Below are 13,756 nucleotides of genomic sequence, written 5' to 3'. Positions count from 1 at the left end.
AACTCCCTGCTTAGGCAGGAAACCCTACAACACTTCAGATAAATGGTTATCCAACATCTTCTTAAAAACTTCCAGTGTTGGAGCATTCACAACTTCCGGAGGCAAGCTGTTCCACTGATAAATTATTCTGACTGTCAGGTAATTTCTCCTTAGTTCTAAGTTGCTTCTCTCCTTGATTAGTTTCCATCCATTGCTTCTTGTCCTGCCTTCGGGTGCTTTGAAGAATAGCTTCACTCCCTCTTCTTTGTGGCAACCCCTGAGATATTGGAACACTGCTCTCATGTCTCCCCTGGCTCTTCTTTTCATTAGATATACCCAGTTCCTACAACCGTTCTTCATATGTTTTAGCCTCCAGTCCCCTAATCATATTTGTTGCTCTTCTCTAGAGTCTCAATATTTTTTTTACATTGTGGCATGCTTCTTGAGAAAAGAATGTTCTTTTCTCAAGAAGCATGCCATTTGGGGAAAATGCCAAGTGCCAGTACCGAAACTTGTAGTCTGTGTATCGCATCTGGTGGGCACGGAGCTTAGAGACCAAGATCTGAATGATACGGATGAAAATGAAGAAATTAATCTGAAAGAAAGAAAAAGAAGCAGAGTGACTGAGGGGCCAGAAGGGATAGCATTGCATAAGTTGACCAGAGAACTATGCATAGTAAACATCTAGAGGATTCTTGAACAGTGTTATAGTTTTGATTTATTTTCTCACTCTTCCCAAATTTACAGTGACTGTTTCGTAGCTTCTGTCCTGCTACTGATCATTTCAATCCTTAATTAGTGCTATAAGATTTCCTAGAGAAAATATTTCAATGACCAGGTAGACAGACGAGAGTCTGGCTTGCAGAGAAGTATTTTATTAATCATATGTTGGGACGTAAGCATTTAAGAAAAGTGCTACAGAAACTGAGTTTTGCTACTCACGAGAAAATGTATGTTCATTACTGGAGAACTTCTGGTATTTTCTCAAAAATAAGTTGTGTGCTATTGTGGCTCTTCATAAGATGATAACTCTTAATAATAACTCTTGTTAAGTTATCACATCAGACTAGCCAAAATCTTCAGCTGCTACACATACCTATGACTATCTAGTCATTCAAATGGGAATGAGGACCTGGTGCTCAGACCACAGTATAGTTCCAGGATCACAGGACTATGTTTCCTTACTGTTTTCAATTAAGGTTGTGCAGCATTTTGGAGTGTGCAGAACTGCTCATGTAATACCAGCTGCTAATCTCTTAAACCAAAATCTCTTAAACCATTGTTTCTTTTTGCAGGATCACACTGCATTTATAGAGGGCAGTTGTGTGATTCCAGAAAAAGATTCATTCATTCCCTTCCAATGCTTTGTTCCTTTCTAATCCAAAGCATTATACTAGTTATAATCTCTTTACAAGTAAACAACTGGGATCAAGTTATCCCCCACCCCAATCCCAAATATACATGCCTATATGTACACTGGGCATTATTATTATTATTATACACAGAAAACAAAATGAGAAAAAGTCTGCTTAGTATGAAAATCAACTTGATATTTGCAATCCAAATATTTGAAGATTATATGATCAAAATGGATAGAATAAAACTCACAAATCCAGTATACAATGTATAAATTGGGGCAGGCGGATGGGACCCAGAGGTTAATTGGAGGACTGGCTTTATGTAAATCATTCTGCTGACAGGAGGAATGCAGACAATTCAGCTCTGGATTTTGCTACCATGAGATGTGGATCTGGCTATCAGCTGGGTTGGTTTCAAATAAGTATTGGGCCAATTCATGGAAGTCATGGGATCAATGGCTATTAGCCTTGATGGCCCTGTGGCAGTGGTGCAATTCAGCTGGTTCTATCCGGTTTGCCCGAACTGGTAGAGGTGGCAGTGGGAGGCTTTGCCCATCCGCCCGGATGTCATCATGTCCCGTTTTTTAAGCTCTGTGCATGTCGCATGCTCACATTTGCGAACCGGTAGTGAAGGTACGTTGATTTCACCCCTGCCTTGTGACCTCCCTCGGAAGGTCATCTGCTGCAAAACCACTGAGCTTCCTTGTGCAGAAAAGTCTGTGAGAAGAGACTGCAGGACTACTATAAGGTGGTCCTCAACTTATCACCCCAACTAGGACCTGAATTTCCATTGCTCAGCGATTGTTGAATGAGTCACGCCGAAATTTTATGATGGTTGTTAAGCAAATCACTCCAGTTGCAAAGTGAACCATGCAGTCGTTAAGCAAATCTGGCCTCTCTCACTGACTTTGCTTGTTGGAAGCTGGTTGGGAAGATCACAAATGGTGATCCTGTGATGTTGCAACCAGCATAAATACATCATGGTTGCTAAGGGCTGAAATTGTGATTACATGATTATGGAGATCCTGCAAAGGTTACAATAGCAATAACAATAGCACTTAGACTTACATACCGCTCCATAGTGCTTTACAACACTCTCCAAGTGGTTTACAAATGGCATCACATTGCCCCCAACAATCACAATAAGGAGGACCAGTTGCCAGTCACATTTTCCAGTACTGTCTTAACTTTGAACGGTTGCTAAACAAACAGTTGCTAAACAAATGCCTGTAAGTCAAGGACTACCTATAGATGGGCCAGGGGGTTCATTCCATCAAGATACTGCTTATATTTTCTTCTTTATGTGCCTATCCAATGTAGGCCACACACATTTGGCAGGCTATGGCTCATCTACCCCCCTCTTAGAGCAATTATGGCACAATATAGGGGATATTTTTTAAACAGGCTTTTTTTCTACCCTGAAAGAAGAGTTTTAGAATATCAAATCATTTTTTGAAGATCTATATTTGAAATTTCAGGTATTTATTTGTAATAAGCAGTGATTTGAGCTTCACAATATTACATCCGAACTAAACTGCATTGTTTCTCCCTGTCATATAATATATGTGGGTATATGCATATTTTTGTATCTATTTATTTATATTGTCATGCTTATGTATTGTGTATTGGAGGCGGTGACCTTTGGTGAGAGCTGTAAGCAACAAAATTTCATTTTAATGTATGCTGGTTAATGTACATTCAAAGTGAAAATAAAGTTTAAGTCTTATTTGTTGATTGATTGATCATTGGAAGCCATCCTAAGATATGTAATTTTTTTTTAAAAGTGAATAAAGACAGGAGGGAAAAGTGTCAACCATCCTCTGGTTTTCGGCTGGTTGTGACCCTTGCCATCGTCTTCTCCTGCTCGCTGCAGGGGTTAGACATTTGGGTGCTTCCTTCACGGAAGCTTTTAACTCTGGGATTGGTGTGAGGTGAGATCTTGCTTAATGTCAGGCATGCCTCCTTCAGTATCCAAGAAAGAAAAACCTCAACTCTATTTGAATAAAGATAAAGTACTTTTACTAGATATGAATTGATAGCAGCGAAAAGGAAAGCAAGATCTGAGCCAGAAAGGCGCAAACAAGTACATATCAAATGATTACCCAGCCCCTTCCCTCCAATCACCCCAGCCCAGTGTCCAATCTGCGATTCCCTAAGGTGCAATGTAGGGTGCATCTTCAAAAGGCCTCATCAGGCTGATGGCTGATGTTTGGTCTTGGTCAACCGTCTCACATACCAACCTGGGCTGGGGTAATTGGAGGGAGGGGGCTGGGTAATCATTTGATATGTACTTGTTTGCACCTTTTTGGCTCAGATCTTGCTTTCCTTTTCGCTGCTATCAATTCATATCTAGTAAAAGTACTTTATCTCTATTCAAATGGAGTTTTTTCTTTCTTGGATACTGAAGGAGGCATGCCTGACAAGTGAATCGCCTTCACAGATGAAAAGTAAATACTGTACACAGTTCCCCCACTCCTGCCCTTAATTGGCTAAAAGAACATAACATAGAAAGAGCACAGCTGGAAACAAGAAAATGATGCAATTTGGAACAGAGCATTTAGCTCCAATAAAGGCTTCAATAAAGAAAAGAAAAAAGGGGGGCTTACCAAAATGGCTAAGAATACAGGGAAACGCAGGATCCACCAAAATCCCATATTATTATTGGTACTCCAGCAACTGGGGGAGTGAAGAAAGAAAGAAAAAAAGAAAAAAAGAAAGAAAATGGGTACAGATTCTTATTCTTCAGCAATTTTTCGTGCTGCTCATACATTGTATGGTACGATGTCCTTGACCAAGCATTTCCAAATCTCATGTGAGTGGCACTTTCCTGGTAATACTGGAGCTACAGAAAGACCATAGCCAGCCTGCACATCATCTACACATGTGGACAATGCATTTTTGTACCATTTTTTGGGGTAACTTACTGAATATTTTCGTAAAGATATTTCACCACTACCCACGGCACAATGAAGAGGATTGGGGCTCCTGGGGGGAATAAAAAAGGAAACAGAATTATGCAAGAAATGATCATCTTTTCATCACAACCAAAAAGTCAGTGCAGGAGAAGTCAATGTTCTAGATTCCACCCAATGTGTATCTTCTGCAATTCCTAAAGTATAGATATGAGGGAGGCAGGTTTTCAAATTCTGAGGTTTTCTCATTCAGTTTTTTGAAGTCGCACAGATACTTATTGGTTTCAATGGCATTTGCCCCAGTACAGTGGTGGGTTTCCTTTTTTTTTTAACTATTGGTTTGCCGATGCATGTGCACGATGCTTTTGTGCACATACATAGGTACATAGTGATCAAACTCCCTAACCTTCATCTCCTAATCCTGATCTGAGTTAGCCCATGCATGTAATTAACATGTTAAAAAGCCAATGCAAAATTTCTGCTTGTGTGATTGGGATCACAACTAGTTTGTTCTCATGTTTCTCAGATTCTGTGTTTATTGAGACCCTCCAACTTTTCCTGAGTTGCTCATTATATATGCTTTAAATCAGGAATGGGCAATGTAAGGTTCTCCGAGTATCACAGAAGTCCAGTTCTCCTTAGTCATAGTTGGCATGGTCAATAATGAGGGATGATAGCACTGTAAAACCACAAGCTATTTAGGTGAGACTTTGAAGGACAGAAGCAAAAGTTAGAATCGATGATTCAATATATGTATTTTTTTAAAAAAATCAGGCAATAGCTATTCAATTGCTTTCAAAACACCTCTGCTACACATTTTGATCTTTTGGAAAACTTGCAAAGAGCACCAAGTTTCATTTTCATAGAGCAGAATGACACCTGCAGGTAAAATGGCTGAGCTGAACTGAACCTACAAAAACACATTCAGGCTGGGATCCAGATATTCCCCATGGATGGACCATAGGGCATTCCCCAAAAAGGAAGACATAGGAAGAGATTTTCCACAATGCTTCCTTTCCTCAGAAGAGGTTTCTTGAAGAGTAATTGGATCCTCCTGAACAGTGTGGGAAATAGTAAGTGGGAAACTGCAATGAGAAGGCAATGTGTGAACTTCTGGAGGTTGCTGACTGCAGCTGCTATTATCAATAGCCATCCCCTCCGCTTTGTTTCTCCAGAAGAAGATGCCACTGGATCTAAACTAATTGCCAGTGGAACCGAAGAAGCAGTCTGGGTCAAATCCGTACATCCTGGCTATTCTCATAATCATAATTGTCGCACTTGCTCTACGCCAGACATCAGGAATATGATCACATGCTCTAGTTCCACCTCCAATTATATTGTTTCTTGTTCTGATATTACAGCTGATTCCCTTGTGTTCTTCTCCTAGAGATGAGGTTTATCTGTGCCCTGATGATTACCGACACTCAACTCCCTATCCTGTACTCACCCCAGCCGATGCAGAGGTAGAGGGTGAAATAGCTGCGTTCCGAGAAGACAGTCAACACCAGCAAGTTGTACAAATAAAGCCCCTCCACGAGCAGCCAGCAATAGTTGGCCACAATACCATACTGCATGAACACTGTGGCTGCCTGGCACCCTGTGGCTGCCTGGAGAAAGGAGAGGAGTCAGGAAGAAGGATAATCCCAAGAACATGTTTCTCCAAATCAGCGGTCCTCAAACTTTTTAAACAGGGAGCCAATTCACGGTCCTTTAGACTGTTGGGGGGCCTGACCGGCTGGGTGGGTGTGGCTAGGTGGTCATATGACTGGGTAGGCGTGGCCAGTTTAGCAATCCATTAAACAATGTGCACAAATTAAACTTTAATTTGCTATGCTCCTGGGGGTGTAAAGCAGTTTAGTGAAGGGATGTGACTGGCTTAGGGTGTGTGTGAGGGACTTCTGATTATGTGTTTGTGTGCGTCTCTCTCCCTCTCTCTGGAGGCCAAAAACGGGGGTCCCTTTTGGCTTGCTTGGCCTCCAGAAGGTGGGTGGGGGCCAGCGGGTAGTTGGGGTGATGTGGGTGGGGCAGCCTCCTGGTCCCTCGCGGGCCAGATTAATGGCTTCAGTGGGCTGTATCCGGCCTGCAGGCCGTAGTTTGAGGACCCCTGCTCTAAACGACAGGTTTCTGGAGACTGGGAAGCGGTTTTGTCCTAACCATGTAGTTCTCAAGTTGATGCCTTATGACAGTGTTTCTCAACCTTGGCAATTTTATAATGTATGGACTTCATACATGTGGGCTGGGGAATCTTGGAGTTAGGAGTCCTTGGTGTTCTCTGAGCTTGCTTGTCCCAAAGGTGCTTTTTCGAGAGGCAACTGGACTTTCTGGTTTTTCTTTGAAGACATTTTGCTTCTCATCCAAGAAGCTTCTTCAGTGCCTGACAATCTCCATAGACATTTGCGCTTGCTTGTTTTCCTGCAGACGTTTCATTACCCTAACAGGTAACACCATCAGTGCTAGTAAGGAATGCTGTTTGCTGTCAGTTTATATTCTGGTGGCTTGCCTGTTTGTGTGGGTGGTCTTAGATCTGGGAGTTGAAGTCCACACATCTTAAAGTTGCTAAGACTGAGGAACATTGGCTTAGGGTTAAAAACTAGCAGTGGGGCAGCCTGGGGAGTCTCGGAGGAAAAAAAGAAAAGGATGAAATACTATTTTGTCACTTTCACAAGATTCAGAGCTTTCTGGGCAGTGTGCCAGTGGCTTTTCCTTGAATTGTGAATTACAGTTGTTAGTTGTTACAAATTGCTTGATGAGAGCAAACACTGCTGCTTCTCATGTCTAGGATTACAAAACGTGTAATGTGTGACTTTCCAGATATTGTGAATGTAGAATTGCTGATTGGAGCTGCTGGGAAATGTAGTTCAGAAACTTCCAGAGGATCCGATGTTCCTCACCAAATAAACGTAGGAAGTACAAACACTGAATCACTGAACAGAGATTTTTATAGCCTGACCATAGCTCACTTTGAATCAAAGCCTAGCTCCAGGATGAGCTTTCACAAGGATCTTATCTTCAGCAATTACATACATGAAGAACAATAGAACATCCTTATGTGAAGGTTATTGACATGTAGCATTAAACTGGATGTAAGTGTCAGCTGACCTAAAAATATTCCCCCCCCCCCCGTTAAATTATTTTAAACCATCCCCAAACTTTTCAATGGTCCTTCGTTATTTGACCATGGGAACAAAAAACCCAAGACTGTAGAAAGCAGAATGATGGCCATAAAACGGAGATTTTTAGACTGGAGCTTGGGACCAGGCACAAGGATCTTCAAGAAGTGTGGAGGGGAGGTTAGAGTGTCACAATTTATTTAAAAACTAACGGGATAGTAGCATTGTCAAAACTCAGTCAGGCTTTTACTCCCCATTGTGACTAAGTGAGCCTGCGGGTCCAGGACTTTTTGGCTCCTACCCTTGGCCAAGTGCCTGCTTCTCTGCTAGGGTTCTGCCTCTAGCCATTCACCACTGGCTTTTCTCCTCGCCTGGCCCGCCTCCACCCATTCGCCCTGGCCAATGGCACACCTTCTCCTAACAAGTGTTTAGCTTTCCTAAAGCAATTTGGCTGCAGCCCCTCCCCCAAACTGCCATCGATCGCACCATGGCTTCTGACTGCCAGCGCTGGCAGCTAACTGTCCCAGGTGGCAAAAAACCCAGGATGTCCTCTGCTTTGGCGAATGGGCTGCGGTTAAATATGTGGGACGGAGGGGCTGTGGCCCATTGTCCAGGGTGAATGGGTGGGGGTGGGTCGGCCGAGGAGAAAAGCCAGTGGTGAATGGCCGGAGGCAGAATCCAGGTGGAGAAGCCCGTGCAGCCAAGGGTAGGAGCCGGAAAGTCCCATTCCGGAGCCTGCAGTAGGCCACTGTAGTTTTTGAAACCTGAGAATTTCTAGTGATACAGAGGAACCAGCTGGCCTACATATAAAAACATGTGATCATTTATATGCACATAAATTATTTAGACACATTAATTATTTGTCCATCCTAATTCATGATGGCAGAGGTGTCACAGAAGTTCATTTATCACTTGAGGGGGTTGCATTATCACAATGTTCAGAAACTCCTGGCATAGGGTTTATTGCAGCAGTTCTCAACCTGTGGGTCGGGACCCCTTTGGGGGTCGAAAGACCCTTTCACAGGGGTCGCCTAAGACCATCGGAAAATTGCAAAATTACAGTTATGAAGTAGCAACGAAAATAATTTCATGGTTGGGGGTCACCACAACATGAGGAACTGTATTAAAGGGTCGTGGCATTGGGAAGTTGAGAACCACTGGTTTATTGGATCTGTACCTATATAGGAAGTGGGCGTTGGTTGGGTGGAAGCCTTACAACGTAGCTGGAAACAGGAGACAAAATAAATAAATGAGGGACTACAAAAGAGGATATTGTTACCTTGTCGCTCTGCCAAAGGCTCACGTTGTAGTCGTCAACCTTCTCACTGTAGCGAGTGTGGAGCAGCGTGTCGATGGTGAGCACTGTGACGCTCTTCAGGATGAAGGAGGCGAAGAGGTTCATGTGGATGTAGTTGCGCATGCAGTGCAGCTTGCTGGAGAGCAGAGAGCTTGTCAAAAACGCCTGTCCATCTCGCTCAGGTCACGCGGTACTTCTCTGCCCAAACTTTCACCCCACTGGGCCACTGTTCCTCCCATTCCCTGTTTTGTTTTGTTTTTTGCCCTCGTTCTATTCATCAATTTTTCAGTTCTTGCAGTTTCATCACTCTCCTTCAACCCCCTGCGACAACCCCTCACATTACAGTTCTGAAGAAAATCCAGATTCTCCAGAATAGCTAGGTGTGTCTACTCTAACGCATCTTCCCCCAAGGTGTGCCCAAAGTGGAATGAGATGGAATAGGGTTAAATGTCTTTTGAATCATGTCTTTCTCAATCTCGGCAACTTTAAGAAGTCTGGACCTCAACTTCCCATTGAAATCAAGGCAACTTAAAGTTGTCAAAGTGACTGTTTTAATCAGTAGAGATGAAGCAGATAATTTTAAGAGGTTGGACTTGAAGACTAGGGCTTCCCTCAGTAGAGGATAATGTATATTTCAGAATAGAATAGAATAGAATAGAATAGAATAGCAGAGTTGGAAGGGACCTTGGAGGTCTTCTAGTCCAACCCCCTGCCTAGGCAGGAGACCCTATACCACTTCAGACAAATGGATATCCAGCATCTTCTTAAAAACTTCCAGTGTGGGAGCATTCGCAACTTCTGGAGTCAAGTTGTTCCACTTAATTGTTCTAACTGTCAGGAAATTTCTCCTAGGTTGCTTCTCTCCTTGATTAGTTTCCACCCATTGCTTCTTCTTCTACACTCAGGTGCTTAGGAGAATAGCTTGACTCCCTCTTCTTTGTGGCAGCCCCTGAGACATTGGAACCCTGTTATCATGTAGCTATCAATAATCCACACCTGTTTTGCTTGAGGGCCTCTTTTGCTCATTATGCTGAGTGAGGCCCTGGATAATAATAATAATAATAATAATAATAATAATAATAATAATAATAATAATAATAATAATAATAATAATAATAATAATAATTAATGCTTCTAGACCGCCCCCTCTCCCGAAAGGGACTCGGGGCGGTGTACAGTTCATACAAAATACAAAATACAAAATATACCAAGATACAATAAAATTAAATATGTACAGTTGACAATTGACATGGAGGAGGTTAAAATGCAGTTAAAAGAACTGTACAAAGCAGATATAAAATAAGTTCAAAACCCCTAAAAACAAATACAGTAAATTAAAAAACCTCTAAAATAACCAGATATAATACATTTGCCAGGAGGGACAGTTGAATTATGCCAGGCCTGCTAATCGGAACAGGTGGGTCTTCAGTTTTTGCCGGAAGGAGCGGAGGTCAGAAGTGGTTCTAATGTCGGGGGGGAGGTCATTCCAGAGGGTTGGGCCCATCACAGAGAAGGCCCTACTCCTCGGTGTCGCCCGCTGGCATTGCCTAGTGTTTACTCTGATGGCATTAATAGTAGATGCATGACCCAGCTCTACTAATCCCCCCCCCCTCTTTCTTTTCTCCTCCCATTTTGAAGGAATCCATCTTGTTCCAACCCAATTCATTTTCTTTTTTCTTCCTTTTTCCTCCACTATTGCAAGCGTCAACCACCCCACCATCTCCAAGCCCCGGTCCAGTTTCCAAATCACCTGAAGCCCAGCAACACAGCCAAGGCCAGAAGCAGAGCACAGAGGGACACCGAGTAGCCCACCGTGTACATCACTCTGAAGCTTCCGTAGATTCTATCAAACCACTCCTGGGGGAAAAAAAATATAGGAAAAAAGTTCGTCTGATGCACCAAATCAATTCAAATATCTATTGGAAGCCAGAAAAAGATGATCTTTTAGAAATTAATAGAGCTTATTTAGATCTCTGCTAACCTGGTCTTCTTTGTTGTCTATCATACATTGATCAGCATTGCGCAGTGACTTCCCTCCGGGACCAGTTACCCACTGTCCATCTGGACCACATTTCTTGAATACATAGCCATGCTTCACTACAGGAAGAAAGAGGAACATTATCATAAATATATCTGACTCCATGGAGAATCTCTACCTGTTCTGAGCTTTAATCATCTATTGTTGATTCTAATGTCTGTTCTAAATTTAAATTCTGACTTTCATCTCACCTTTCCCCAGAAGATTAGGCTAATCTTTTATGCATTCGCTGACCATTTCCCTTATTTTATATTAGTTTTATGACCCTCTTTTCATTCAGAACAGAAGCATAGTGCGTGTAAGCTTTTAAATTATATTTTAAAATTGATAAACTACATTAAATCTAAATTTTAGGGAAGTATCTCAAATAATAGGTAACAAAAACTAAATAAACAAAACAGTAAAAACTAGAAAAAGACTTTCTAGAGCTTTGAAATAATAATGGCATAGTATATCATTCATTTCCCCCACTGTGAATTATAGACCATACGTAAGCATATTGACTAATATACAGCCATCTCTTAGGCTGAAAGTTGACATGTATCATTGAATTTTTTACTACCTTCCAGGCCTATATAATAGAAGAATACTGTACATCAGGGATGTCAAACTCAAGGATGCTTAAATCTGGCCCGTGGGGCTGGCTTGGAAATAGCAAAGGAGTGGCTCGTGGTGCCTCTGGCAGCCAAAATGGGGTATGGGGGGTGGGGTGGGGGGCACATGCAGCCTCCGCATGTTTGGCCTGGACATGTGTTTGGCCTGGACGGCTTCCTGCAGCACTTTGCTGGCCAAAATGGAGCATGTGGGGCCATGCCCCCTTTGGCCCAGCAAGGTGTTGCAGGAGGCGTCCGTCCCATATCCCACCCCACCAACTGCCCCCCCCCTCCCGGCTGGCCCACGGAAGAGAACTACAATGCTGATCTTGCTCTCAAAGAAATCCAGTTTGATACCCCTGCAGTACATCATATTCTCTTATTGTATCTCCCTGTTTAGATAAGGAAGGAGAGTATGTTTGTTTATTCCAATTATCCAGTGAATTTCCTTGGCTGAAGATGGAAGTGAAAGAGTCTCCCAAGTTCTCCGACATTAGAATCACCATATGCATTGTTTAGATACACACAGCCCATTTTCCCTGCTAAATACATGCTGCAATGGCAATCATCTCCTTAGTGCAAATACTGTACCTTGATCATACCAGGGCAAGTACCAGGGGCAGGAAACGTTGACAGTGCTGTTGAGTTGTGCATCAGGCCAGCACGAATACTTATCAAAGGTTCGGTTACAAACCAAATCTAGAGAAGAGAAGAAAATACAAAGATAGGTACAACAATTATGTGTGTGTGTGTGTGTGTGGGTGGGTGCTTCTTATTTTTACTATTTTATTCTATTTCCACGATTATATTTTTTATCTCACATTATGTGGACCTAAAATGTTTTACCCAATAAACTCTACTGGGGAATTGACTTGACTCAAATAAGTTGTACTGAAGATCAATATCTATGAGATCATTCCCCCTGCTTTACTCACGTGCGAATACATGTATGATTGCCTAGATTTCCTGCCTTGTACTTCATTCATAAACATCAGCCTTGTAACCATTTGTGTGTGTCTGTACATACATGAATACCTCACTCTCAAGGAAATAAGTGTTCTGTTAAGTTACATTCTACTATTTCTGTGATGTCTTTCTCTGTTCTTCCAATGCCAGAATTTCCAAAATTCTTGCATAATAGTTTTCAGGATGTTATCAAAAAGCATAGGAACTGAGGTGCTTGGGGCCCAAAGGGAGAGACCACTGAAATATAAAGATGAAGAAATCACCATTCTTAAGCAGATTCCGAAAAAGATAAGAGAAAGAAGGAGGAAGTATTCCTCCTTATCAAAGAAATTATACAATAAAGGAGTTTGGTTTAGATGGTTATTGCCAGAGGGAATGTTGATCTTTTGGGAGGGAACTAGGATTAGAATTAATACAGTGCAGGAGGTTGAAGCCTTCATTAAAAAACATTTCTCCCTCCTAGAGGACGAACACAGGGAAGGTAGTGAAAAGGGTAGCAAGGTACAAGATATGAAGGGGGGGGCTGTGGCTCCACCTGGGGACAGGGAGGAAGGAGCAATATCGAAAAGGCTCAGGTCACAAAAATAAAAGTATTTGAAATACTAGTAATTGTTGATATACTAGAAAGTGACAAAGGAAAAATGATTGAACACATGGTTGATACAATGTAGAATAAGATTCTGTTTTTTGCTTATCTTTTATATCTTGTTTTTAATATTGTAAAAATTGTGAGATTTGGAGGGACTTCTACCACTAGTGTGGGAGCTGCCAAAATTTTCTATGCACCCCTTTACCTTTTCCCATAAATGTTTAAAAACCAATAAAATTCTTTTTTTAAAAAAGCATAGGAACTCAGCTTTCAAAAGCATATGCCTCCAGCAGATCAAGCTGGAAGAAAATAAGTAAACACTTTGCTGAACTGTTAATGCTTGCCCCCTGTCTCACTTTCCTTGCTCAGATAAATTGCCAGCTGATACTCAATCTCCAGAGGGACCTTGTCTCACCAGTAGATGGTGGCCAAAGGCTCATGTTGCGATGACATTCTTCACTGTAAGCCTTCCAACTTTCATACACGTATTCATAGACATATTCCATAACCTGGGCAGAGGCTCCCTGAGGAAAAGAAAGGAAGAAAAAAGGTGGACTGGACTGCTCACTGTTTGTGTATTTGATCTGAAACAAACCAGACAAGGACTCAAGACCCTTACCTGAAGGCAGAGCACCAATGCAAGCAAGATTCCGACAAGGTGTGACTGGGACATCCTTCTGGAGCGCTGCAAAACTGCATAGGGATACCCCTGGAGCTGTTGGTATCCTGCAAGATGTCCTACTGATGTTTTGTCAGGTCTCCTGCAAAGAATTAGGAAGAGGAGGGGAAGCAAAGTTACTTATGCTTGCGCGCTCCTCACTGCTCTACTGTTAGTTCCAAGCTTCAGGAGCGCGTCTCTAAGGTTGATGACGCAGGCGGAGACAGGGTTTGCTGGGCTACATCCAGATAGTCAG

General features: G+C 42.3%; 1 protein-coding gene across 4 annotated transcripts in view; it reads right to left on the bottom strand.

Annotated features, from left to right (window-relative positions):
* Positions 1-13,756, bottom strand: part of GCGR (glucagon receptor) — a 44,322-nt gene that overhangs the window by 3,282 nt on the left and 27,284 nt on the right. For all 4 annotated transcript variants that reach the window (XM_081969518.1, XM_081969517.1, XM_081969516.1 and 1 more), the window contains exons 2-11: positions 13,462-13,603; positions 13,258-13,366; positions 11,879-11,986; positions 10,638-10,753; positions 10,407-10,513; positions 8,639-8,792; positions 5,697-5,856; positions 4,262-4,322; positions 3,944-4,013; positions 486-574 (exon numbers count right to left, since the gene is read on the bottom strand). In XM_081969518.1, the coding sequence (XP_081825644.1) occupies positions 486-574; positions 3,944-4,013; positions 4,262-4,322; positions 5,697-5,856; positions 8,639-8,792; positions 10,407-10,513; positions 10,638-10,753; positions 11,879-11,986; positions 13,258-13,366; positions 13,462-13,515 (1,028 nt within the window). In that variant the 5' untranslated portion in view covers positions 13,516-13,603. The remainder of the gene's footprint in view (positions 1-485; positions 575-3,943; positions 4,014-4,261; positions 4,323-5,696; positions 5,857-8,638; positions 8,793-10,406; positions 10,514-10,637; positions 10,754-11,878; positions 11,987-13,257; positions 13,367-13,461; positions 13,604-13,756) is intronic.

The sequence above is a fragment of the Natrix helvetica genome, assembly GCF_964273705.1.
Source record: "Natrix helvetica genome assembly, chromosome: 1".
In the NCBI taxonomy this organism is placed as follows: Eukaryota; Metazoa; Chordata; class Lepidosauria; order Squamata; family Natricidae; genus Natrix; species Natrix helvetica.
Note: the sequence above shows the minus strand (reverse complement) of the source record. Positions and strands in the feature narration are given on the sequence as shown.